The sequence below is a fragment of the Helianthus annuus genome, chromosome 15, assembly GCF_002127325.2.
Source record: "Helianthus annuus cultivar XRQ/B chromosome 15, HanXRQr2.0-SUNRISE, whole genome shotgun sequence".
Classification (NCBI taxonomy): domain Eukaryota; kingdom Viridiplantae; phylum Streptophyta; class Magnoliopsida; order Asterales; family Asteraceae; genus Helianthus; species Helianthus annuus.
This window is the reverse complement of record NC_035447.2, coordinates 121,220,895-121,248,044: the sequence shown is the minus strand read 5'-3', so window position 1 is coordinate 121,248,044 and position 27,150 is coordinate 121,220,895. Positions and strand designations below refer to the sequence as shown.

Sequence of the window (27,150 nt, the reverse complement as noted above, 5' to 3'; positions counted from 1 at the left end):
GCCGGTTACACACGTCGAGGAAAGGGGGTGGGGTCCCTTGTTGAACAAAATCACCACCGCCACTGTCGTGAGGGCGGCGGCCCCGCCTGCCGTCGCAGGAGATCATCGGAGAGGGGTGTCGGCTTGTGTAACAGGGGGAAAGGGAGTGGAGGTGAAATGGATGATGTGGTTTGAGGTGAGTATTTGTTGTATGTGATTTTGGTGTGTGTGTTGCATATGTAGAGATCGAAGGAGAGGGAGAGACACAGACTAAAGTCTGTATATATTTTTTCTTTTTCTTTGTGTGTGTAGAATGCAGGGACCATGACCTCTTTATAAAGATGTTTGATGAGATCTTTTGTTATCTACTGGGATTCAATTTTGATACATTAAATCTCTTAGTAAAGATTTTGGTAGGATTTTGGTAAGATTTAGTGAGTTTAGTACAGATTTTCTAATCTATAGAGATTTTATTTAGATCTTGAAGGGATTCTTGGATAGATCTATAAGAAAAATCTTGTAGTAGAGATCTAAAATATTATGTGTAGGTTTAGGCTTGGGCCCAGGGCCCACAAGCCCATCTCCTGTGTAAGTGGCCCGTAATTCCTACGAGACCCGATATCGCGACCCAAACTCCATTAGCATAAAAAAAATATCCGTGTAACATCCATTTTTGTCGGTGTTGTCAGTACTTCGTACGTCTTCAGTGTATCATCGTTTAATTTCCAATAGCATCTCCGCAGATCGTCAGACGCGCACTGTAGAATCGGATAAACGTTCTTAGGCACTCCAAAGGCCTAATTAAGTTAATTAGCGTTGTAAACACTATTTATTATTGCGTTAATCCTCTGTTAATCGCGTAATTAAGCGCGTAAATTACCGGTTGTCACATTCTCCCCCTGTTACAGAAATTTCGTCCTCGAAATTTAGATTATGTTATCTCTTCATAATTGTGTTTCAAGAGTTGATGTCAAGGGAAACAAGATGTATAGATACTCACTAGTGTGACTAAGTTAACAAGGATCCAACAATGAACAGGAACTTCGACCAATCGAATCCCATATGAATGTTTATAACATGTAAATGAGTTCTAGACGCAATAACATCCACTAGATGAACTTAGAATCAACAACCTCAAATATACTAGTTTGCACGAAACACTCGATCGTGATCAGCACAAGCTGCAAGTTATACCGACGCCACAAGGTGTCGCAATGAATGAAACAATTCAATAATAGGGGTGATCGAACAAGTATCACCTGTGTTTTGCATGAAACGCTCAATCATGATTAGCCCAAGCTACAAGTTTATACTGACACCACAAGGTGTCGTAGTGATTCAAATAATTCAATAATAGCGGTGATCAAACAAATTCACCTTGTTTGAAATCAGATGAAAGCGTAATAAAGTGAATCTGAAAGTTTGTTTCAAATGACATCATAGAATTTTCAATCGAAAGTGAAACATCAAGGAAATAATGTTCCCGATCGAAGATGCAAAAGCAATGAATATTGCAAATCATTCGATCGATGTTGAAAGGTCCGTTAGGAGGTACACAGGAATGTAAAAATGAATTTGTGTACCACTGTCTTAACACACTATTGTATCAAGACCGCTTTGGTATAATAAATTGAAGTGGATTTAAAAACAGATCAATGAATAATTATTTAAATCCATGTATATGATGTGTAAACGAGATTAGCGCAAGCTTCAAATTTGAGAAAATCACCATCACATGGTGTCGGAATCAACAAACAACTTAATGGAGTCGTAGGTCACACAAGTCTACAACGACTCGGAACAAATGAAATGCTTGTTAATACGAATTGGAATATGATGTTTCCAATACATCATATGGTGTTTTGAATCAAACATGTGTAAAGGGACAAGTTCAAACAGTTGAACTTGGTTTTAGCGCAATCCGACAATAAATATGTATCGACAAGAAAACTTTCGGCATGGTCACAACGAAAACCATGTATGTAACTTGTAAAGAAATGATCGTGATACAATGACCCTTAAGAGGAGTAGAGATACGAAAATCTACTCAGTAAATGTAAAAGTCGAAACTTCAATAAAAGAAATTTTGAGGACTTTACCCGGGGTTGCGTGTGATACCCGGTTGTTAAGTGACATTACCATGGAATGTCGAACATAGCGTACTCGTCATTAATTAGGTAGGGGGAGGGGGAGAAATGCGGAGACAATCGTCTTCTCCCTGGCGTGATTCGTGTCGTTGCAGGATCGCGTGACAAGTTGCCGTTTCCTGGCCGTTAGTTCTCATGTTGACAGGAATCTAGCGTCGTCGTTGAATTGCGCCATCGCGTCTTTTCAAAGGCCTCGCCTCGTTAGTCGTATGTGACGTACTTCAACCTGCGTTGATGTAAGCTTAAGTTTCACGTATACCTGTGCACTAGCATCGTGTGCCACGTAGAAGGTGATGTACCCCGACATCCGTTGACGTAAAAATTGAGTTCCATGTATTCTCGTGCGCTAGCGTTTTGTTATGCGTAGGCTGCCTGCTCGGGAAGTTAAAATATCATAGACAATATGGATAATAGTGTGTACCCGAGTTAATATTCGCAGTTCCTACGTGATGACCATGCACAAATAATCGATCATATAATCAAATAAGCATGTTAGTCACCCATAAGCAATCAAGTAATTCCCCTAGTCCCACTAGTCTATCCTCCCAGCCTCTCAGACTGAACTTCCTAGTCCCACTAGACTATCCTCCTAGCCTCTCAGACTGAATCTCCTAGTCCCACTAGACTATCCTCCCAGCCTCTCAGACTGAATCTCGTAGTCCCACTAGACTATCCTCCCAGCCTCTCAGACTGAATCTCGTAGTCCCACTAGACTATCCTCCCAGCCTCTCAGACTGAATTTCCTTAGTCTCTCATTCCCAGCCTCTCAGACTGAATTCCCTTTTCCGAAGGTCTTAAATGCATGTTTCCTAAACTCTCAGAGTGTTGTGTACTGTATGTAATTGTTTTATGCACCGTGTATGAAATACCATAATAGCGTATGTTTGAAAACAAGATTTTGACTGTTTGTTTTTCGGCCACGGTTGGAGACCATATTCGAGTACTAGGCGTTCTGTATGTATTCAACGTCTCAATGACCTAAGTCCCCAGGGGGGAAGGTGAGGTTAGAGCCTAGGTATCACAACAGAAACCTAATTCGCTGTAACCTATAGCTCTGATACCAATCTATCACACCCCGAAATTATCAGAGCATTGGCGTGACTGGACTGGTATCTTCATTGCACAGCGGAAGCAAATAAGCTAAGTCTTTTAGAAAATGAACGCCACTAAGTACTCGACTCTTCATGGTCATCCTATTCCAACCGCGCCTTGTCTTAGAATGCGACCTGAGAAAGAACATGCGAAAAAGTCAACATAAAGTTGAGCGAGTCCATAGTTTGTTTGTAAAAGATTTGAAATAAATCTTTTGAGTTCTGAAAGGTTTGAAATAAATCTTTGTAATAACCGGTTTTCGAAATGGTATCGAGAAAACGAATTTAAAAATCGTTTTCTTGTCCAGTTATATGAGGACTTTGTATTTGTAACGATCTATGATCGTAAAACCATGTTTTTGTAAAGTATGTATAACCGTCAATGCCCACCCTGACTTTGACTCTATGCCCGTATAATCCAATACTTTGAATTTGTATAAAACATGGTTTTTATTTTGTATAAATCAAGCATTTTGTAAGTGTGTACGATAAAAAATCCCTGGTATGTAGCAAATAAGGAAAAAGAGATCACCAATGGTTTGCAAGGCCATTGATATGTGTGAAGTGCAAGTAGGAAGACTCAAACCTAGCGGATTTTGCGTTGGGCACAAAGTCACCCCAAGGTCCGTTCTGCTGGGCCTGGGGTTGGGCTCGCTACACCCAGATAGATCTACCGCTTACGTCCCTCGGTCCTACAATGAGGATTAATGGCCTCCAGTTCCCGCCTACCCACTCACATGATCTAAATAGTAACCCCCCTTACGCTAACCATACCATGTAAAAAGTATTCATAATTACTGTAACATATATTCCACCCCAGCCACCCTGGCTGAACCTCCCCAGCCACCCTGACTGAACCTCCCCAGCCATCCTGGCTGAACCTTCCCAGCCACCCTGACTGAACCTCCCCAGCCACCCTGGCTGAACCTTCCCAGCCACTAAGGCTGACTCCTTAGTTATGAAAAATCATTCACATTTCGAAAATAAGCATTTGTTTTATAAAAACCGGTATGTTTAGTATAAACCTTTCGTAACTCATTTGAGTTCCTCGAAATCCATTCATGATATGATTTAGAAATACGAGTTTTGCGTTTGTTCAAAACTTTGTATGTTTCTGAAAATCGTGCATGTCTTTCCACCCCGAAAACATTTACAAAAAATGTAAAACAGTAAAAAGTGGGGGTTATTAACTCGCCTGAATATTCATGTGCAAAGCTAGCTAATTACGACTTCGTGATGTCGCTTCCAAGATGAGACTCGCTAGCGTGCATCCTACAATATTCCTAACACGGAATATCTAATAAGTTTCTAAATAAAAGTGGTAACTAACTACGTGTCACCGAGCTCTACCGAATCGTTAATCGAACGATTCAACGGTAAGTAGTTAACTTGAAAGAAGCGGAGAAGTTATGCTTGCGTAGTTTGTTTATTCGTCGGTAGTTAAGAAGTCTTGAAAAGACTTAGTCCTCGAGAGGTTTAAAATATATGAGTATTTGTATAAAAGTACACAAATATATAGATATAATCGCGTTAGTTGTCTCGAGGGATCGTACGTGTATGTATCGAGTATTCGTATGAAAATGATATATAATAACTTGTATTATATTTATATCACGTCTTGTGTATATTTGCCAAAAATATACGTATAGGCCGTTTAGGCGTATAAAATAAATATGAAGAGTTATATTCATTTTATAGAGGAATCGTCGAGTTGTTATGTTTGAAAATAAATATATAAACCATGCTTATTTTTGTAAAAGAATTCGCGTTGTACGACATTTGGAATAAATATACAACTATATTTATTTTGAAAAGAATCCAAATTGTTCGTTGTTTGGAAATAAATATAACCGAATATATTTATTTTATAAACCATCAAGTTTTGTTATTTTGCAAAGCGGTTTGTCGAAATGTTATAAACATGCTTTGTAGGTTATGTAATGTCGTCGAAAGTAAGTATATATTTGTATTTGTTTTCATAGAAGGTTGTTTGGATTTTATAATAAAACGCCTTTTGTGTTTGCGGATTTTCTCGAAAAACGGGCAGAGTTTCCTCTGTTTTTGGACGCCCCCGACAACGCAAGTTGTCGTTACTTTTATCAAGATTCAACAACCCAACACATAATATATACGAAATTTATCAAAATACCAAATATGAATAATCAATTCACTAAATGCAAGATTGTTAGTCGGTTCGAGCTCGTTTGTCACGTGAGTAATAATACTATAAAAATAACAAAATAAACGTGACGTTAATTTTTACCAAGTCTTCGCGTCGAATCGTCGAGCCGCTTGAATGAGTTGACCGGGTCAACTGAGTTGACCGGCTCAGTTGACTGAGTTTGACCGAGTCAACCGGTTGAGTTGACCGAGTCAACGTTGACCATCTTTGAGCTTGTTTATCCGTGGCTGACCAAGAGCCGAGCCAACCCCACTGAACCGAGAACTCGAGCCGCAAGTGAATCGAACGACATCTGCCTACCAAAAACAAATTTGAATACTCGGATCTGACCTGTAACACTCGATCATGGTCATCATCTTCTACACAGAACTTCCTTTCACCATTAATGCTCAGAAATTTAGAAGGAACAGGAGGGGGGTCTTACCGGAGTTTGAAACCCGTCGGAGTTCACCACCACCGCCGCCGATTCTACCGCCGCCGCTGCCAATGCTGCCGCCATGAGCGGCGGTGCCGCTCCACCCCGCCGTCCTTCCTCTCACTCTCTCTCTTACCGCCTCTCTCTCTCTCTTCCTCCCGAGCTCTCTCTCTTCCTCTCACCATCGCACCACCACCCAACGTTGGTGGTGGTCGGCCGGTTACACACGTCGAGGAAAGGGGGTGGGGTCCCTTGTTGAACAAAATCACCACCGCCACTGTCGTGAGGGCGGCGGCCCCGCCTGCCGTCGCAGGAGATCATCGGAGAGGGGTGTCGGCTTGTGTAACAGGGGGAAAGGGAGTGGAGGTGAAATGGATGATGTGGTTTGAGGTGAGTATTTGTTGTATGTGATTTTGGTGTGTGTGTGTTGCATATGTAGAGATCGAAGGAGAGGGAGAGACACAGACTAAAGTCTGTATATATTTTTTCTTTTTCTTTGTGTGTGTAGAATGCAGGGACCATGACCTCTTTATAAAGATGTTTGATGAGATCTTTTGTTATCTACTGGGATTCAATTTTGATACATTAAATCTCTTAGTAAAGATTTTGGTAGGATTTTGGTAAGATTTAGTGAGTTTAGTACAGATTTTCTAATCTATAGAGATTTTATTTAGATCTCGAAGGGATTCTTGGATAGTATCTATAAGAAAAATCTTGTAGTAGAGATCTAAAATATTATGTGTAGGTTTAGGCTTGGGTCCAGGGCCCACAAGCCCATCTCCTGTGTAAGTGGCCCGTAATTCCTACGAGACCCGATATCGCGACCCAAACTCCATTAGCATAAAAAAAATATCCGTGTAACATCCATTTTTGTCGGTGTTGTCAGTACTTCGTACGTCTTCAGTGTATCATCGTTTAATTTCCAATAGCATCTCCGCAGATCGTCAGACGCGCACTGTAGAATCGGATAAACGTTCTTAGGCACTCCAAAGGCCTAATTAAGTTAATTAGCGTTGTAAACACTATTTATTATTGCGTTAATCCTCTGTTAATCGCATAATTAAGCGCGTAAATTACCGGTTGTCACAGTCATTACGTCATTATTTTTATAGAATGTATATAATATAAGTTCTTAACGTTGTTTATTTTGTTAAATTAAACGAACACGTTAAATAAAATGTACAGAAAGCCATAAGAATTAAACGTAAACAATCCAAAACCAACGTGATGTAAATAGAAGATTAACTGCAATATATATATATATATGTATATCAGTTTGTACATACAATCCAAAACAAAAAGGTACAACTGAGTACATAATACATAACAAAACACTAAACAAACAAAGTAAGGTACTAATCCTCGTGCGATGGGGACGGTGGGAGGGGAAGTGGAGGCAACCCAGCGAGCTCTCGTAGAGCAACGAGCGTCTCGACGATCCAGTCAATGCGTGCGCCCTGACGTCTGAGGCGCCGGTCGAAGTCCCGAGCCACCTCATGCGCTGCCGGAGGCAGGTCAGCGTAAACGTGCTGCGGGTACTGTGGCGGCTCAGGAGTTGGCTGAACTGGTGGTACCGGGATCTCCTCGACCTGCTCGTCCTGAGCCGGATCCTCGAATACAGGCTGAGCTTGAGCCTGAGGCTGATCGGGGCCCAGAGCCTATAGCTGAGCCTGTCGAGCGGCCTCCTGAACATGAGGAGGGGCTAACACTCCAGGCCTCACCTCAATAACAACCGGGATGACCTCCGGCAACACCTCCGGCTGCCAAATCAGCCCGTCACGACCCTTGAACCTCAGACCAACATCAAAGGTACGGGTGATCTGCATGCTAGATACTGACGTGCGGCCCAACCTGGATGACGGGATCAGATCGGACAGCTCCGGATCATGCTCGGGCACGAGCCCTAGCGAGCGTGCAATGGCGGTGATGTATGAGCCAGTGTGCAGCTGCCCGCGGAGCTGCCGGTGGTATGCTGTGGCAAAGTAATCTGCCAGACAGGCTGCTAGATCGTATGGCTGGCGGCGAAGTAGGCAGTATAGAAAGAGAAGGTCACTGAGGTTGACCTTCTCCTTGCTGGAACCCCGCGGCATGATAGATGACGCGATAACATGGTGCAGGTATCGGTACAAGGGGTCTCTAATGGTGGTGGCCTTTTGCCAGGATTTCCCAAAGGGAACCCTGGAAATGGCCCTCCAGAAACTGTTAAGCGTCTGCCTGTCCATCATCGTAACTGCCTGCGTATATAAATCAGTATCAAGCTCGGGCTCTGTGTACAAACCTGTAAGGACAGCAAACTCCCGCACACTCATCTGAAACTGCTGACCGGCGAGACAGAATGTAACCTCGTGGACTGGAAAATCCGGGTCCTCCACGTAATCCGCCGGATGCGGCACGTATGTAAACGTAGAAAGAAACTCGACCGTAAGCTCAGGGTACGAGTCCTCCATCGCTATCTGAAATAGGCGCGACCAAGGAGTATCTAGTCCAACTATATCACGCGCCCGCGCGGCCTCTCCCAAGGTCTCCAGCAGCTCCCATTCTATCCCTACATGCCCCCCAATCTCTATGGTGCGTAACCTAGCGCATCTCCCCCTCGCCCGTGACCCCTGCGGAAACTGCAGGTACAGACATGCCGGCTCTCCCTCCTCTCCCACCTCTCCCTCAGCCTCCATATGCTCAATCTCGTCATCGGAGGAATCCATCCCTGCACGTTGAAAATATAATAAATAAATAATATTATTTAAACAATTTAAATATTAAACAAATAATATTAAATATAAAACAATAAACAAATAATATTATTAAACAATTTAAATAATAAACAAATAATATTAAATATAAAATAATAAACAAATAATATTATTAAACAATTTAAATAATAAACAAATAATAATAATAAACAAATAATAATATTAAATAAACAAATAATAATATTAAATAAACAAATAATAATAATAAACAAATAATAATATTAAATAAACAAATAATAATAATAAACAAATAATACTAAATAAACAAATAATATAAAAAAAATAAACATGAACCAAAGCGCCCCGCTTTGGCCTCGGCGCGGCGCTTTGGTTCTTCGTTATGAAGAACAGTCCCAGCAACTCAATCAATACCACCCAAATCAAATCAAAATCAAACATATAAGTTGAACCAAAACAATGAATGAAGTTCGATCGTACCTAATAGCGATTGAAATCTGGAAAAAGAAGATCTTCGCCCTAGTGTGTGTAATCGCCCCCTTATGTATGTGTTTTGTTTGTTGATGAAATGGGGGAGAAGGCTGCCACGCTTCATGTTTAACGAGGGGCCAAAGCGCTGCGCTATGGCCTAAGCGGGGCGCTTAGGGGCCAAAGCGCAGCGTTATGGCCTATGCGGGGCGCTTTGGGCCTTTTTTAAATTTTTTAAAATTGTTTTTAATTCACAAACGCGTCGATAATAGTCTAAATTTTACGTTTTTTCCATTATACATCATTTTTTAATATATATGGACTATACTGCAAGTTCCGGATCAAATCGGTTACGTGTGATGTCTTATTCCGTTATATCGTATCATTTTGGTTTGAAAGCACAAGTACTCCTGTGAGAAATGTTATGTGTATCAGCCGCCTACCGTACATGAACATGACGTATTTTTTCATTAATTGTAGTATTATGATGTATATTGTCTATTTGGGTCGTACAAGTGCGTATTAAATCTGATTGGGTCGTGTCGGTGACATTCGGTTTTTAACGTGATGTAACGCATATATTGAACAAACACAAACATGATTATTATTAAACACATTTAACATACATCGTGAACATATGGGGTTACATTAAGGTCAGGGGCACGATACGTAAGCATTTCGTACGCGTTGATCTGATCCCTGTATAATGTATGCCAGGATGTTGCGCGCTCTGTTCTGTTCGTTGTCCAGAGTAGGTTTGGGGGAGGCATTGGATAACAACCTCCAAGCTCTACATGTATGAAATGCCCATGGTCGACGAACACAACCGCAACCACCAGGTTAGGTTGCTCAGCTTCGTTTGGCCCGCCCAGCAGAGGGAAAATTGTATCGCTCCCACGAATGTCAAAGGTGTGAACAATCACACCGTATCGTTGGGCAATAAGAAACCCCGTCTCAGGCATCGTCATGTAATTTTCGATACCTGCTCGTCCCACCCCCTTGAAATCGATCCGTCTAACCAGCGCATCATAATGTCCTATGTTTTCCGGATCGAAAACCTGCCTCTAAAGCGATTCGTTCATACGTAACTCCTTTATAAGTTGTTTCCGGGTCATCAAATATGAATTTTGTTTCACTCCTAACCCAACAGCCACCGATCGAAACCCACAATGACCATCTGGTTTCACGTCCTTTATTCTAACGATGTATGGATGGATCACTTTGGGAATCTGAGATGCGTAGTTGCGGATCGCTATATCCGTCTTAGGACCGATCTTGATCATCGGGAAATCAGGGTGTAGGTTGAACGGTTTGGTATTCTTTTCTCTTCTAGAATCTTCGAGTGATATGTACGAGCTGTGACGGGGAAGATCGTCTGAGGCCTCGACCCAAGTTTCTTCTGACGGAATGTACGAGCTTTTTCTAGCGGCTTCAACCTTTCTTTCTTCCTGCGTTTTCAATGTTGGGCGACCACGAGTTTTCTTCAGAACAGCAGGAGGTTTTTTGTTATTGTTCCCTGGATTGAGGATTTGCTGAAACTTTTCAAAGAAGCTCCTTTTCACTTGGGTGGGTGTTGGATCGATCTGTTGTTTCAATTTTTTAAATTCCACGTCTACATCGATATCCTCTATGTTATTCCTTGCAGGCTTGAAGTCAAGCTTCTTCCAGAACACGTCTATGTGTGTGATCCGGATTTGCTGACCTGTGGATGAAAACAAATTAGGTGGCAAAATCATAACGAGAAAGGTCAAAGATATTAATTACCGTTATTTTCCATCTTTTCCAAACGACAGGCACATGGCAAACCACAGCTGGTAAAAAGTTGGCAACCACAGCTTGCACCGTAGGCTCTCAACCCGTCTTCCTTACGTTTTAGTTCCATACTCAAAAGCTCAATCGCATATATTGAAACCTTTCTGAGAATATATGCAAGCATGGGCTGATTCTTGTGGTGCGTCATCACTTTTCGGAGGCTTGTTTTAAAGCTACTTCTAATCTCGGCGTATTGTCTATCAACAATGATGTGCTAAAAGTGGTCTAAATAAATTAACTAAATTAAACCCTAAACTAGACTCTCTAAGTTTTAAATTTATAACTAAAACTCTCTAAACCTAGACCACACAACCGGCAAGTGTACCGGTCAATGTAGTATAGCCTAAGTAAGTCCGAGTGTCGAACCCACGAGACTCTACTGACTACGTTTACTAGACTCTGACTAGACTGACTCTAACCTAACTGTACTAAATTGTTTTGTTGTTTGGGGGGTTTTCTAAAAATCCTAAAAATGCAATTAAATTAAACTAATTAATTAGACTAACTAGACGCGACTTTGGGCGGAGGTTTTATTCAGAGGTGATAAACGACTACCTTGGCTGGAATCCTATTTAACTAGGAATGGATTTCTATTCGAAACTAAAGTGGTATGGAACCGGGATCTTTGTGTGCTAAACCCTAAGAAATCCCTACTAAGACCTCCCGACCCTTCTCAGGAAGAAACCTGTGAGACTCTACAGGGCTGTTATGACTACCGGTTTGTTAGACTTCCTCTGAGTCCTCTAACTTCTTTAAAAGTGCCTTAATCCGACAATCTACCTCTCAGCGCGAAAGTCTAAGGCAACTATGGATTTTAATTTAGTTTAATAGACACGAATAAGATTAGGGAACTAAGACCGATTTCTCTCAAAACCTAATCCTAGCTATATATCAAACCGAGACCTATTAATAACCTCGAGCCTCTCAGCGACAAGATTAGCAGAATATCAAGTTCTAACTATCTTTTATTTACCGTTTCTAAGGTTATTGGCCAATTCACCCAAAGACTACCCGAACCCACAAAGACTCGAACAATCAACACAAACCTATCCTATAAAAGACATTCACCAAGGTTTATGTGAAACGAATAAACAATCAATAATCAAAACTAGATACGCATATGCACTAAGTTAAAGATTCCAAAGTTCTTTAACTTTTAAGAAAAACCCATACACACGATAATAAATGAAAAGAAATCCAAACTTTATTAAATATTCATCTTAACCTAGGTAGCAACGAAAGGTTTAGCCAGAAAACATGATCTTAAAAAAAATCAAACAAAGTCTCAAACAAGAATTCATTAGAATAAAACAAGAAGACTAGAAAATAAAAGAAACCGAATAGTAAAACCCGGTGGTTCCTTGTTCTCTAAGTTTCCCGCTCGATCCCGATGATTCCGTAGCGTTGAACCTTGCGAAAGATGCTTCTAATTTTCAACTGATGTCTTCGTGCGTCCCTCCTGATGTCTCCGTCTGCTGTTGATTCGCCGCCCCAAATAATATATATCTATTAATACGTATGGCCGATTCTGTATGTCCAAGTAATTGTTTCAAAGCCCATGGTTCACTTTCTACACTAGCCTTCACCCTTTCACGGCCCAAGCATGATCAACAATAATCATTCTTTCTTTTTAGAATTCCTCCAATAGTTGCGGCTGATGTTGTTCAGCCCAATGCAGCCCAAGCAAAATAATACAATCCATAACTATTGGCCACAACTTTAATAACAATAATATATGAATATGCATGCTTCTTTTGTCTTGTCTGATGCCTTCCCCAATATTATGCATGCCATTAGCCTCAATAATAATAATAATACCAATGTAGTTCTTATTTTTCTTCTATTTGTCTGATTTATGATGTGATGATATTATATCTTTTTAATAATTCCTTGGGCTTCTGAAGAAACACTGATCTAATTAGGGATTTAATTAAGATTGGTTTATGTTCCTTTCATAATGGTTAATCTTCTTATGGATATTTGAGCTCCGACTTGATAATCTGACCCTGCAAAACGGAACACCTTTACTCGTTAAGAGGGGAATGTGGGGGTTTCCCTCTTAACCAGGCTCCTGCGTGAGAATAAGCGACTGCTTTGAGAGTAATTAAGTGCTAAGAGTGAGAGTAGAGGGAATCGAATGTTTAACCTGTGGAATGAGGTCTCTATTTATAGCCGGAGAGGTGTAAGGGGTTATGGGCTGATGGGCCTTGGGCCGGAAACGGACAACATAACGGATATGCTCTTTGTCTCTCTGGCGTCGACCGCTTAGTGGCTTCTAGACGTTCCTCGGTGCTGGCGCACCTTGATTGGAGCCACGTGTCACTGCTGTCGGCCTTGTTGTCCTTCTGTCATCAGCAGACAAGTGGAGATCGTGGGACAGTTGTCTCCGTCCTCTGATTGGTGCCACGTAGGCGTCCTTGTGTACTTCTCGTCAGACGATCGTGGCGCACGATTGACCAGAGCCTGCTGGACGCTCATTGGCTCCTTTTACTGCCACTTGTACCTTGTGTACCACTGTAGGTAGCCGTGCGCTTCCCTACTGTGTGGTTCTTGTTGGACAGCAAACTAACCCGCGCGGGGTTAGTATGCTCATTTGTTCCAACGTTTCATGCTAAGTGCTGATATCTGGGCCTCTTGAGGGCCGTGCCGCGCGAGGATCTTATTAACAAGTTTACTGAAATAAGGAGTATGGTCTCACGCGCAACCTGAGAGGAGGTTTGCGCGACTTTTTGGGACCATACCCCTTCAAGTCCCCCCAGTCCAGTGCTGCACCATGCGCAACGCAAGTGGTTGGAGCTCTGGACTTAATAAAAATAAGAGAAATAAGAGTAAAGGGGAAATGTTCCTTTGATCTTGATTGGTGTGGCGCATGTGGAAATTGTTGGTTCCAATTGCGCCGCTACCAAGGCGGGTCTTGAGGAATCTCTTTTTGTTTGTCCGATCAGGCGCGCAAGGTTATTGAAGGTAGCGTTTAGCTTGCGCGGCCAATGTAACTTTTGCCTAAAGTTACTTGTAATTTTTATGGTGAGAAACTTCGAAATTTGAACTTCTGACAGGTTGGTGGGATAAGTCGTTGAGTGCGACGCTTGAGTTGACCTCTGGCACGGATGTCATCATGCCGACTGCGGCGGTTGCACTTCGTGTCAGGAGAGTGAGGCCCACGCGCGCGTGGTAACCGTCACCCCTGGTTTTCCGCTTGACGTGGCAGCCTCTCGTTGGTTAGCCTAGCGGCGAAAGTGGCACGGTTACCCATCGCATTAAATGCGATGGGTATATATAATCGAAGAGAGGTGAGAGGTTCTCACTTCTCTTCGTTGCTTTGTAACTTTCTCTCAAACATCTTCTTTGAATCTTCAAACTTGTTCTTCACATCTTCAAGATTTCTTCAAATCTTCCAAGTTTTTTCCAGAATTTTTTCCGATGTGAGTGAAGAACATCAAGAAGTTGCTGTTACTGAGGAGGGACCAGTTCCTGTCCTCAGATGGGACCTAGGCTTTTCGAACAAATCGTTCGGAGCTTCCGATTCCCACCAGAATGGGATGCCCGGTATCCGGCTCAGGGCCAGACCGCGGCTGATGCACCACCTGGATACATTACCCTATATGAAGATTTCTTTCTTCAGGGTAATTTCAGATTGCCGGCTACAAACTTCATGGGCCACATTCTTCATCATTACAACTTTCATCTATCGCAGATGAGCCCACCTGGGATGGTTAGGGTTCGTCACTTCGAGTTCTTGTGCCATTCTCATGGCATTGAGCCATCTGTGGATAAGTTTCGGGCCTTCTATCAGTTGCAGAGGACGATGGGTTTCTTCTCCTTTGCAAGTCGTGGTGCGGCGAAGAAGATTCTGCTAAACCCCCCGAAGAGTTTCCATGACTGGAAACCTAAGTTCTTCTTCATCCGTGAAGAGGTGTTGCCGATTGCCATGCCCTTCAGGGATTGGACTGAAGCAATACCGAAGGAAGACCTTCCCATTCCGAAGAATGCCCGGTGGTATCAGCAGTTGAACCCAACCCCAAATCGGGTGTTTGGGGAAAACGTTCTAGTGGCGGCTAAGATGAGTGACCAGTGGTCACCCAACAGCAGGGAGGTTCCGGTGTTGAAGATCGGCGATCAAGGTCAGTTATCACCCTTTTTCTTTTTTCAAGTACTTTGCTTTAATTGTTACTTACTTACGTTCACGTTTAGAGGCGCAACTGTATCAAGCTGCCTTCTCCACATTTGGTGGTTCCATGGGCGTGCGCCCATTGCGCGATGATGAAGAAAGCTGGTATGACCAGATTAAGGGCAACTTCATGTTTCTGGTTGAAGGTGCCTTTGCTTCACCGCCAACCGCTACTGAAGGTGCGCAATATCCTAAACCTCGTCCTTTGCGCTCTGTGACTTCTGCTGGGAAAGAGATTCTCTATCTTTCCAGCGAGGAGTCAGTAGGGTCTTCCAACGGCGAGCTAAGTTCGTGGTCTAAAATCTTTGCAGGTGTGTTGCGCGACCTGGGGATTGACCCAGAGGAGAAGAAGAAGAAACCTTTGAAGAAGAAAAAGAAGGTTGATGTTGAAGTGACCAGCAAGGGGACTGGCACCAGTCGCGCAACTACTGCTGCTGTCAAAGGTACTCTTCGCCTTCGACAACGTGACTTAGATGATTATGTGATAATCAGTGACTCATTTGAAGGCTTGTCGCATACAGCTAAGGCCAAAACTGGTGCAGGCGGCTCAAAGAGCTCTGGGAGCGCGGGTTCTCGTAACCCTGATGCTGGCGCGACCCCATCGGTGCCTGAAGATGATGAGGCGGAAGAAGAAGAAGATGCTGCTGCCCAGCTGATTGGCAGGAAGAGAGGTAGGAGCGAAACCACGGCTGGTGTGGCTTCCGCGCCTACTGCTGTTGTGCTTCCCGTGGTTGGGAAAACGAGCAACTTGCGCTCGTTGTATAAATTTTCTCCGGGTATGTTCTTTGCTTCTCTTCTTAATACTTTTCTCTTTGCTTAAATGTACTTGCATTATTTTTGCAGAGATCAAGAAGAAGACCCCTGAGAAGGGTGTCACGTTCAGTGAGGCTGCGTCGAAGAGGCCGAAGATTAACATCAAGTCCTCTGATATTGCTGCTCAGGACGCCACGAAGGCTGCTGAGGCGCAGCGAAAGGCGGAGGAGAATCAGAAGTGAGAAGAAGAAAAGAAGAAAAAGATTGAGGAGGAGAAGAGGAGGAAGGATGAAGAAGAGAGAAAGAGGAAGGAGGAGGAGGAGAGAAAAAGGAAGGCGGAGGAGGAGAGGGTGGCCGAAGCGGCGAAGAAGAGGGCCCTGGAGAAGGAGTTAGAAAAGAAGAAGGCTATGGATCAGCCTGTTAATGTTCAAGGGCCTGAGGTCGCAAAACCTACCCACTCCGCGCATGTCATTACTTATAAGGGGTCAGGTCGTTTCACCTCTAGCGGCGCGAGCTCTGGTGGAGCGGGGGGTTATAACCCGAATGTGATTGGGGCGAAGGACACCGTTGGTGATATCTATTATAAAACTTATAATGAAGAAGAACGCGGTGATGCTCCTCATCAAGCCCCCTGGAACTTAAAACAGAAAGATACCTTCCATGAGTTCGGCCCTTGCCGCGAGTGGTTCTTGAATTCGTTTACTCCTGCAGAGGTCAATCGGCAAAGGGCGAAGCCCCATGAATTGTTATATCGCACCTTTATACTTGGAGAGGCCAACGCTCGTGCTGCCAATCACCAGATAGTTCGCGAATGGCGAACAATGGTTAGAGAGCGCGCCGACTGGGAGGGTTATCGTGAGCGCACGTTAAAACGCATTGCTGAGTTTGAAAAGTCTAAGGCTGCTTTTGATGAGGAGAGAGCCAAATTTGAAGCCGATAAGAAGGCCGAAGAATGGGGCCGCGAGGGCCTGCAAAAGAAACTCCACAATGTTGAGGAGCAACTGGCCAAGGAGAAGGCCGAGTTCAAACGTATCTGCACCCAGGACAACGAGCGCGCCTACGCGGCTCGACAGAAGATTGTTGATCTTGAGGCTAAAGTTGCTGATTTGACATCGAAGGTAGAGGAGGCGCATGGAGAGAAAGCTGCCAAGCAGCAGATGGAGTTTAGTTTATTTGTTTTCATTTATTCTTGCTATGTTGTTAACAAACTGGCCTAAGTTGTTTTGTCGATTTCCAGGTTGAGTTATCTGAGGCCAAGGTGCAGCTGTCCAGCAAGGACAGAGATCTCCACGCCAAGGACGCTGAGATTGCGGAGCTCAAACGTCGCTTGAACGAGCAAATCGACAGATGTGAGTCGTTGGAGATCGACCTGGAGGCCGAGAAGGTTAAGGCTGCTACAGCTGAGGAGGCGCGTGCTGTTAGCACTGCCGCGCTAAACGTGGCTCAGACCAACTACTCCGAGGCCCAAGGCATCGTTGATACGCTTGTCTCGGAGGCTGAATGGATGCGCACTCGTGGAGTAGTGCTGGTAAGTTTGTACTTCTGTTTTTTATGTTTCCATCTTGCTAAGGGTTGTCCTTAATGCTTTTCTTTTGTTGAAGGTTGCCAACTCCATCTTAAATGCTGGCGAGCTAGATCGCGCCGTTGCTGCTCTCACGGATGCGGCGCGTGCGGTGGGTCATCGAGGAGGTTACTTGGAATGTGCCAGTCACGTTGAGCAGATGCTAGGGCAAGAATTTGATGTAAGCCATTGCTCGGTGACTGAACATGCTGATGCTGCGCTCGCACATGCTGAAAACTCGTATGACAACCTTACCTTGCCTATCATGGATCTGGTTGTGGAATCTTTGAAGAAAGACGACTGGTGTCAGCGTCTTAAAGCAGTCCTCGATCCACCAGTTACCGTCGAAGTATCCGATGGAGAACCTGCTGGTGATGACGGTGGAGATGGTGATGATGATGGCAACGATGACGATGGTGAGGATGACGGAGATGATGATGGTGATCGACGCGATGAAAGAATAGGTTGTTGATAGGCGTTTGTGCCTTGTAATTGTCTTTTGCAACTTGACTGTAAATGCTGCGCTGTTGCGCAAGTTTATTATATGAATGACTGAATATGTTTTGTACTGATTGCGCTTTTGCGCTTTTGAAATATGATCTTTTTCATTTTGCCTTTCGTTTTTCTAGTTACAATAGTTGCATTGTGGCTAGAAACTTTGGTTAAGTTAGCGCGAATGAACGGAAGTGTGATTCCTCTTGTTAGGTGTAAATGCCCGGTTTTGCGTTATATTTGCAAAGAACCTTGAAGGCATGCGTTATAGCTCACAATTTACTGAAGTGTTTTCGTGCTAATCAAAAGTTTGACATGCATTTGTAACTAGGAAACTCTAGAGAGTAAGGATTTAACATGTAAAGAATGCTTGTATTAGCAGTTTTTTAGGCCTGTGGCCCCTGTTTACAGCGGTAGTTGAATACATGTTTTTCTTGCGCACACCACCTGGTAACACTGACTGCTGTCTAGTGTGGTGGAATTTTAATTCTTCGCGGTGTTAAGCCACCTGCACGCTGACTGCCGTCAAGCGTGATGGTGTTCCGGTGTTTATTCTGGATAGGTGATGTGGCGAGACCAGCGATCACCCGTTTCTCTGGATCTTCTTGATGTCCTTGCGCACACTCTTCAGTAAGTGCTCCAGCTTACCACTCTTCAGGGCTTTCTCGATTTCTATGCGCAATTGGATGCAGACGTTAGTCAAGTGGCCTGTATCTTTGTGAAACTCGCAAAACAGGTTGGGGTCTTGGCCTTTCTTACTACGCATTGGTAGTGGATCTTTGAGATCCAATTTCTCCGTGTTGAGAACTTCGAGGGGTGTCTTTGTTAGCTGCGTCCACTTTCTTTCTTGGTGGTCTTCTTTGTCTGACTTCGTGTATCGTGCTTTGTCGCTTGCTGTGCGTGTATCTTCCCAATGCCTGCTCCTGTCCTCACTTGATCTTGAACTCCAGTCGGAGTATCTCTTCCTTTTCTCGTGTCTGCTATAGTCGCGCGAGTAATCCCTTGGGTAATGATGAGATGAGTGGTGCTCTTTAGCATCATAACCAGATTTGTACCCACTTAAGGATTCTTCTGTTTGTGCGACGATTTTTGCAGCCTCCATTAGTTTATCCCACTCTTTTGGCATTCCGTCTTTGCCTGTGATAGTTCTGATGAGACTATCACATCGGATGGCTTTTTTGAAATGACAGCGCATGAGTTGCTCACTGACACCGCCTATCTCCAAACATTCCTTGTTAAACCTGGTGATGAAGTCCTCCAATCCTTCACCATCTCTTCGCCAGATATCCTCGACTTCAGCTGTGTCGCGCTGGTAGCGACGTTGCTGGCTGAAGTAGCTCAAAAACTGCGTCTTGAAATCTACCCATGATTTAATCTTCCCAGGTGGGAGGCTATCGAACCAGGCGCGAGCCGCCCCGGTAAGAGTTTGAATAAACAAGTGACACCACATGGGCATGTTCCAACCTCCCATGCAGCCTACACTTGTGAATGTTCTGACGTGATCGTCTGGATCAGTCAAGCCGTTGAACTTCCCGACAGTCGGAGGTAACTTTTCTCGTGAAAGCGGCGCGAGTGCGATTTTCGGGATGAACTTGGAGTGTTCCGCAGCTTCCGCTGGCCGGTATGCCAGGCGGAAATCTCTTTCAGCTTCTTCTGTGTAACCGATGTGGTGTCTCGGTTTGTAGTATTCATGGTTTTTTGGCAAGCGATTAAAGACTGATGATCCTTCGTCGTCTTCCCAGGTTGGATCGTTCGGGTTTGTTTCTTCCCATTCGTTGTTCATGTTGCGCGGCGTGAGCCGGCTATGAACAGGACCTCTTTGAAGGTTCGACGGGTAGTCGTAGTAGCTTTCCGTTTCTCCCCTTGTGTCGCGCGTGTCTTGCACGCTTAGACGCCTGGTAGGGGGTGGCCTGTTTATTCTGCCTTGGAGATTTGGCGGTGGAGGCATCTGGCGCGCTCCTTGACTTGGGGGAGTTACTAAGGACGGTTCTGCCGTCAAAACTGCTTGTTGCGCAATCAGCGACTGATATGTTGCATTGATAGTGGCGATGTTCTTGGCATACCATGAGGCTGGGGTTTCGCCTTCTGGCAAGCCCAATAATGCCGAAACATTCTGAGCTGGCGCTGTGTTCGAAGGTCCTTCTCCGTTGTTCCCTGGGTTGACCACTTGAGTGATGCGGGTGATGCTCCCGCGCGGACCCCCAGTATTGGTGATTTCAACTTCGCCAATTTCTTCGATTTGTTGGGCTTGGAAGTTTTGGATTCCTTCACCCAACGCCGCGTTAGAGTTGGTTCCGAAACCGAACTCTGGGATGGTTCCTTGACCAGCCATAGTCGAAGGATGAAAAAGATGTCAAAGGCTCAAATAAAAGAAGATGAGGGTGGTTATAGAAAAAATCGGTGGGCGCCAATGAAGAAACACTGATCTAATTAGGGATTTAATTAAGATTGGTTTATGTTCCTTTCATAATGGTTAATCTTCTTATGGATATTTGAGCTCCGACTTGATAATCTGACCCTGCAAAACGGAACACCATTACTCGTTAAGAGGGGAATGTGGGGGTTCCCTCTTAACCAGGCTCCGGCGTGAGAATAAGCGACTGCTTTGAGAGTAATTAAGTGCTAAGAGTGAGAGTAAAGGGAATCGAATGTTTAACCTGTGGAATGAGGTCTCTATTTATAGCCGGAGAGGTGTAAGGGGTTATGGGCTGATGGGCCTTGGGCCGGAAACGGACAACATAACGGATATGCTCTTTGTCTCTGTGGCGTCGACCGCTTAGTGGCTTCTAGACGTTCCTCGGTGCTGGCGCACCTTGATTGGAGCCACGTGTCACTGCTGTCGGCCTTGTTGTCCTTCTGTCATCAGCAGACAAGTGGAGATCGTGGGACAGTTGTCTCCATCCTCCGATTGGTGCCACGTAGGCGTCCTTGTGTACTTCTCGTCAGACGATCGTGGCGCACGATTGACCAGAGCCTGCTGGACGCTCATTGGCTCCTTTTACTGCCACTTGTACCTTGTGTACCACTGTAGGTAGCCGTGCGCTTCCCTACTGTGTGGTTCTTGTTGGACAGCAAACTAACCCGCGCGGGGTTAGTATGCTCATTTGTTCCAACGTTTCATGCTAAGTGCTGATATCTGGGCCTCTTGAGGGCCGTGCCGCGCGAGGATCTTATTAACAAGTTTACTGAAATAAGGAGTATGGTCTCACGCGCAACCTGAGAGGAGGTTTGCGCGACTTTTTGGGACCATACCCCTTCAGCTTCAAATAACTATTTCTTCTTCTGATCTCTGTGTGTGTCGCCCCTTATATAATAATGTCAATAATTATTGGCAGCCTTTTATCTTCAATAACATAGAGATAGTGGACTAAGCCCACTTGAAAAAAATAGCGGCAAATTTCCTTCGGTCATTGGCGTTCTACTCTGCCCAACTGGCTGGTCATTTCCATATTACTCTTTTTCGCTCCATTTGCACCAGGACCTAGCCAAAAACAAGATAATATAATATAATACTAAAACTAAATAAAAACAAATAAAACCTATACAATAACTATACAATTTACACGGGACAAATATGTGTATTTTACCGTACATCAACAACATGATCAACATACAATACAAGTTTATCCAGTGTGTTGCGATGACTTGGAAAGTGACTTTTTAGTGTTGCATGCATGCCCTCATCCCTGTTGGTCGTAGTTTGGTGAAAGTTGATAGTTTTGTTAATCCAGCAAGATACAAACTTTTCACGGTACGGATCCAACCAGGATTTCTTCAAATAATCAAAAACCTCTAAAATTAAAAAACGTAAATAGTCAGTTTTTGTTATTATATAAAATTTGAACATAATTATGTAAGAAATACCCACGTTCACGGCCATCTTCTTTCAGCTGTGCTTCAAGGTTTTCCAAGTTATACATGTATATTTCCTCGGTCGTATACTCGCACAATGTCCAAAATGTACGTACGAATTCTTTCCACTCCTTGTCAGAGAATTTCCTCTTGCTGTTCTTGTTAATATTTTGTTGAATATGGAACCGACAAAGATACTTATGTGCTTTTGGAAAAACTTGTTCACACGCGTTCATTAGCGCAAAATCCCTGTCTATTAAAATCACGCACGGTTCCATACATCCTACCAGCATAGACTTGATCCTCTGCAACAGCCATAGGTAGGTCTCTGACTTCTTAGCGGAAATTACCGCACAAGCAGCCGTAAACGATTTGTTTGTCGACGTCATGCCTACGACCTGAACAAATGGTAGGTTGTACATGTTCGTTTTGTAGGTGGCGTCAATCATTAGCACATGCGGGAAGGCACACCACATAGTGAATGATTTTTTGTGAACAAAGAAGACATCTTCAACTTCGTTCGATATCTCATTCGTGCGCATGTAATAAGTGTAATCTTTTTCGAGAAGAATGTTTTCAAGTTTTTGCATCAGAGACTTACCGACATTTTTTTCGGCGTTGATCTTCTGAACAGCGTTGTGTATATCTTTCGGAATAAGCTTTCTAGCCGGATTGTTTTTTGTCAGCGTTCGCCAGATACTTTGGTTGAGAATATCTTGCTCTGCCAGCTCCTTAACCAGTTTTTTATCCTCCGAAGAAAGCCTTCTCGCATACGCGTGACCCTCGAAGTTTTCAATAGGAGTGTGGTTATGCTTCGCCTTCGTCACTTCGATCCTCCAAACACTTCCGGATGATTCCGAAAACCCGATCATCTCGAACGGGCAGCCTATTTTCTTGTTACCCGTTTTCCTCTGTAGCTATACTCTTATGCTTCCCACCAATAGTACATTGAAACCAAATCTTGTAATTCTCTCATCTTTTATTCGACCTCTTAATCACAATGAGGTAACCATTGTCTTTTGCCGTGTCTTGTACCCAATGCACCAACTCTTTACGTGACGAAAAGGTCTGCGTTGTATCAAACGAAAATGTAACCGGGTAACAGCCTTCCTCGTCAACAGACACATCCTCCGGCTCACCATCGTCACCGAGGTTCGAATAGACTTGATGTTCAAAGCTCTGTTCACAACCGTAACTCTGGTTTGGATAACACTCCTGCTGTACAAAGCTTTGCTCGCCACCGTAACCGAAATTCGAATAACCTTGTAAGCTCTGTTGACAACCGTAACTGTCGTTTGGATAACACTCCTGCTGTACAAAGCTGTACTCGCCACCGTAACCGAAATTCGAATAACCTTGTTGTGCGTAAGGGTCATCCACAGGGGTATTCAAATCCAGCTTCACCGTGTTATCACGATAACGAATACCAGATACAACCTCTGGCTCCCTCAAGTTGGACGAGACCAGTTTCTCATACGAGTCAGAAATAACGGTCCCCTCGTAAGAATCAGGAACAACTGACTCGTCAGAATATTGACCGAAAAGATAGTTGCTTAACCACGACATCGTTTTTCAAGACATGTAACTAATAGAGCAAAGAAAATCGACAAACAACAAAATCACTGAATGGTGAATGTTGAGTCTGAGCAGGTTTTTAAAGTGAAAATTTGGGGTCGAAGCGCTGCGCTTTGACCATAGCGCGGCGCTTAGGGTTCACGAGACACCTGCAACCTCATATCACATTTATGTCTCTGCAACTGTTATGTCAGTCAAACCTCGTATCACCTTTTGTCGACCTAAGCGCCCCGCTATGGCTATAGCACGACGCTTAAGGGTGTGAAAATAATTTTCTTCGTGTGGGATTAGCATGACCCTTTTTTTATCTTACTCGGTTTTAGTTTTACAGGTGTCACTTTGATATGTACTATACCTATAATTGAGTGTGACGTTATTGAAGATTGACCAGATAAATTGGATGAGTAGATGACTACGTCATAAGCTTTAGCAATTTATTTACGATTATTATTGGTACTACGAGTACCAAGTTTATGAATTTTCTTTTATTATTATTTTCATATTATAAATTAACAAATTTTTGTTGCATTTTTTGTGTACCTTATATTTAGGGTGATTTTCATAAAAAATAAAAAAATTGATGTTTCATTTTTAATCCAGAGCTATTTGTTTTTCTACTTATAACACAAAAAGTTTACATCTCTTACAATCAATCTTACAACTTTTATCTACTTATAACACAAAAAGTTTACATCTCTTACAATCAACCTTACAACTTTTATCTACTTATAACACAAAAAGTTTACATCTCTTACAATCAACCTTACAACTTTTATACTTTCAACTTTGGTCCCCATACTTTTCATATTTCGCTGATTTTTTGTTTTAAATTTTGTGAGTTAACACGGCGTAACGTGTGTGTGGTTCAAAGTTTTAACATTTCGTTTTACGCTTCGTACTAGATTTTGCGAGTTAACACGACTCAACGTGCGTGTGTGGTTCAACGTTTTTCCGTCGTCTATCTTTTCCCTGTTTGACAGGTTCGTTACAACGTGTGGGGTCATAAATCGACTTAATTATTATTTTTTATGTTTTACGTTGCAGTCGAATTTCTTTATATTAATACACCGTAACTTCAGTATTGATTGTCGTTGATGGTGGTGTGTCACTGATGCTATTCGACACAGTTTTACACCCCACCGCATTGCGGCAGGTGTTAAATCTAGCTATTATATATTTTCCAAGATATAAATCAAGTGTTACATGGTGACTTGGATGTGTTATCACACACCCCAACAACCCAATCACAACCATCCATTTACACCTGGGGCCCACATCTAGTCTTCTCACTCACATTAAAATAACCAGCATGTCATTTTATCATTTTCGTGAATAATACTCTTTCTTGACTCATCCAATCAGATTTGCAACTTTCAAGTTTCTCCCTTCTTCACTCGCATCGCATCTCTTGATTCTCTCTCAAAGGCATGATTTTCTTCTATTTTACTTCCTCGATTTACTTCACTTCTTCAATTTGTTCTGTTATCTGTTCTTCAAATCTGTTAAAATACCTTAATTTATGGTTGTTTTCTTCAATTTTGTTGTTAATTTGTTAGGGTTTTCTTTTTCTTCATAAGGGTACAGTTTTGCAAATTCAGCTTTATTTATTTGGTTTTTATTTGGAATTGTGTTGAGTTTTCAAGCTAATATGTGTAGTTGGTAGATGATTTATTTGATGCTTTATTTTTATTTAAAAAATTGCATTATATTTGTGGATATGTGAAATTCTAAACTGTTTGGATCTTTAGTTACTCATATGTATAAGCAATTTAGGGGTAATCTTGTATACTTAACTATTTTTGTTAGGTGTAATGGTTTTTTTTGTGGTTCTTCACTTGTTTGTTGGTTTATCTAATTGATGTTCAAGTATAAATAAGGAGAACAGAGTGAGGATTTTACATCGGTTAGTGCCGTTTGCAGCTTAGATTTTATTTGTTTGATGATGCTTAACATTTCGAGTCTATTAGATTCATTAGCATAGCTGTTAATGGCGAATAGCGCCAAATATCGATAAGGTACCTACATAGTGAATAGTGATAAATAGCGGGCGGCTATTTTATAAATAGCGATACACTAGAATTTTTTTTTAATTTTATATGTATATCGTATCAAAATACACTGGTATATATGCTATTTTACATGTATATTTAACAAAAACCAAAAAGCCAGCTATTTTATAGCTATATTTAATTGTGATTTATATTAAAAAAGAATAAAGTGTCGCTGTGATCACTATCTATCGCTACAACCCTAATAGCGAGCCTAGACCTATACGCTGTGTAGCGCGCTATTGACAACTATGTTCATTAGGTAGTCTCCCAAGCCCTCTAGCAAATCAACGGTATGCAAACTAGTTCTGCTAAAGGTATATTAATCGTTGAATGGTATGATAAACTGAGAGAAGGGTATTGTACCATTGGTTACTCTGCAAGTATATGCTAGGTTGATGATTAACTGTGGTATGGTAGAAATCAACCGTATCTGCTTTTGAGCTCTTCTGTTCAGTAATTGTTACATGACCCTGTCTTGTTTATTTGTTGCGATTGTCTATTTACACAAATGATAATCCGGCTATATTGAATAAAATGTTAGCACTTTTGCGTACTTTAGGCGGCTTGTTAACTGTTTGACCCGTTACCCTTTTTAGTTTTTTTTTTTTGTTATGGTCAGTTTAGATTACTTACATGGTATTTCCATGTTTAACCAAGTGCAGACAATGATCATAACCAAGCAGTACCGATGCATACACTCCGCTAGTTGTATGTGCACAAAAGGCCATATAAGTGAAGATGTCATCTTCCTACTTCTTCAACATTTAAACTGGAATCCCAAAATAATAGCGGCGCTTTCTTGCGTCTGCAAATGGTTTGACGATCTTGTGAAACGAGTCCTGTGGAAGGAGTTTTGTAGAACACGAGCCCCCAAAATGATGCATGATCTTCAATCTAGTGGCAGCCACAGTGTAGATGGAAACTGGAGTGCGCTCGGGAAGCTTCTTATCTATTGTTCAGGGTGCAAAAAAGACGGTTTATTTAACAAAATTCACATTCCGGGTCACTTTGCTTACAGGACTCGGTTTTCTAGAACTTCTGGTAAAAGCTTTCTTTTACCAAATTGTCGATCCGATGTGTTGTATGTATCTGACCCGTGCGAGCATTTGGACCAAGGAGAAGAAGGGGATGTGGGTTTCTTCCGAGGGGTATTTAAGTCATTTGCTACATCAAAGGTGCGTAAGATGCTTATTAGAAAGAATGCCAAATTTCACCCAACAGAATTTTGCCCCTATTGCAAAGGGAAGCTGTGGAGCATGTTGCAGGCTAAGATGATCCCACAAAGTGCCAGCTGTCGGTTGGGGGCGTATGAAGATTGCATCGAGTATTATGTGTGTCTCAATGGACATGTTCTTGGTGTTTGTACCCTTTTGCCCCTATCTGATTCAGAAGGGGTCTCGGAATTTGATTGATTTGATGTGCTAACAGTTCATTCAGGTAAACCGTTACTAAACTCATCTCCTCGTAGACATAGCCAAGTGAATACATTAATAATAAGGTTCATTGGTTCATGCTTGTTGATCAGGTACTTGATTGTGAACTACCTGTTTGGTTAGGATTGTAAGATGGGCATTGGTTAGAAACGTGCTGCCTTATCAACTTGTTTTCGAGTCCAAGCTGCGATCATATGTTGTGAGATATATTCTTGTTAAACGCGATGCTGGTTTTTGAACTATTAGATGGATCCGAAAAGATGTTGGTGTCACTTATATGGGTGTAAAATGTTGACGGCTATGTGCTCCAGTGTAGTACATGTGGTTTTGTTTATGCGATTCGACGTGTAACATGTTAAACGGGTCGGGTTAATAAAACAGATGAATTGTTTTTTACTCAGTATTTTAACATATTTCAACATGCATTGCATTGACATTTTATTTGTTTCAAATAAAATTTATA

General features: G+C 42.7%; 1 protein-coding gene across 1 annotated transcript; it reads left to right on the top strand.

Annotated features, from left to right (window-relative positions):
* Positions 1-24,490: 24,490 nt before the first annotated feature.
* LOC110912371 (EID1-like F-box protein 2) lies at positions 24,491-27,108 on the top strand. Its single transcript, XM_022157071.2, has 3 exons — positions 24,491-24,628; positions 25,917-26,691; positions 26,780-27,108. Exon 2 carries the CDS (start codon positions 25,920-25,922, stop codon positions 26,664-26,666), a length of 747 nt encoding a protein of 248 aa, XP_022012763.1. The 5' UTR covers positions 24,491-24,628; positions 25,917-25,919; the 3' UTR covers positions 26,667-26,691; positions 26,780-27,108.
* The last annotated feature ends 42 nt before the right edge of the window (positions 27,109-27,150 follow it).

What these genes read in the sequence shown, in the direction of transcription:
- LOC110912371 (XM_022157071.2), top strand. Translation starts at nt 25,920, where the DNA reads ATGATCATAACCAAGCAGTACCGATGCATACACTCCGCTAGTTGTATG.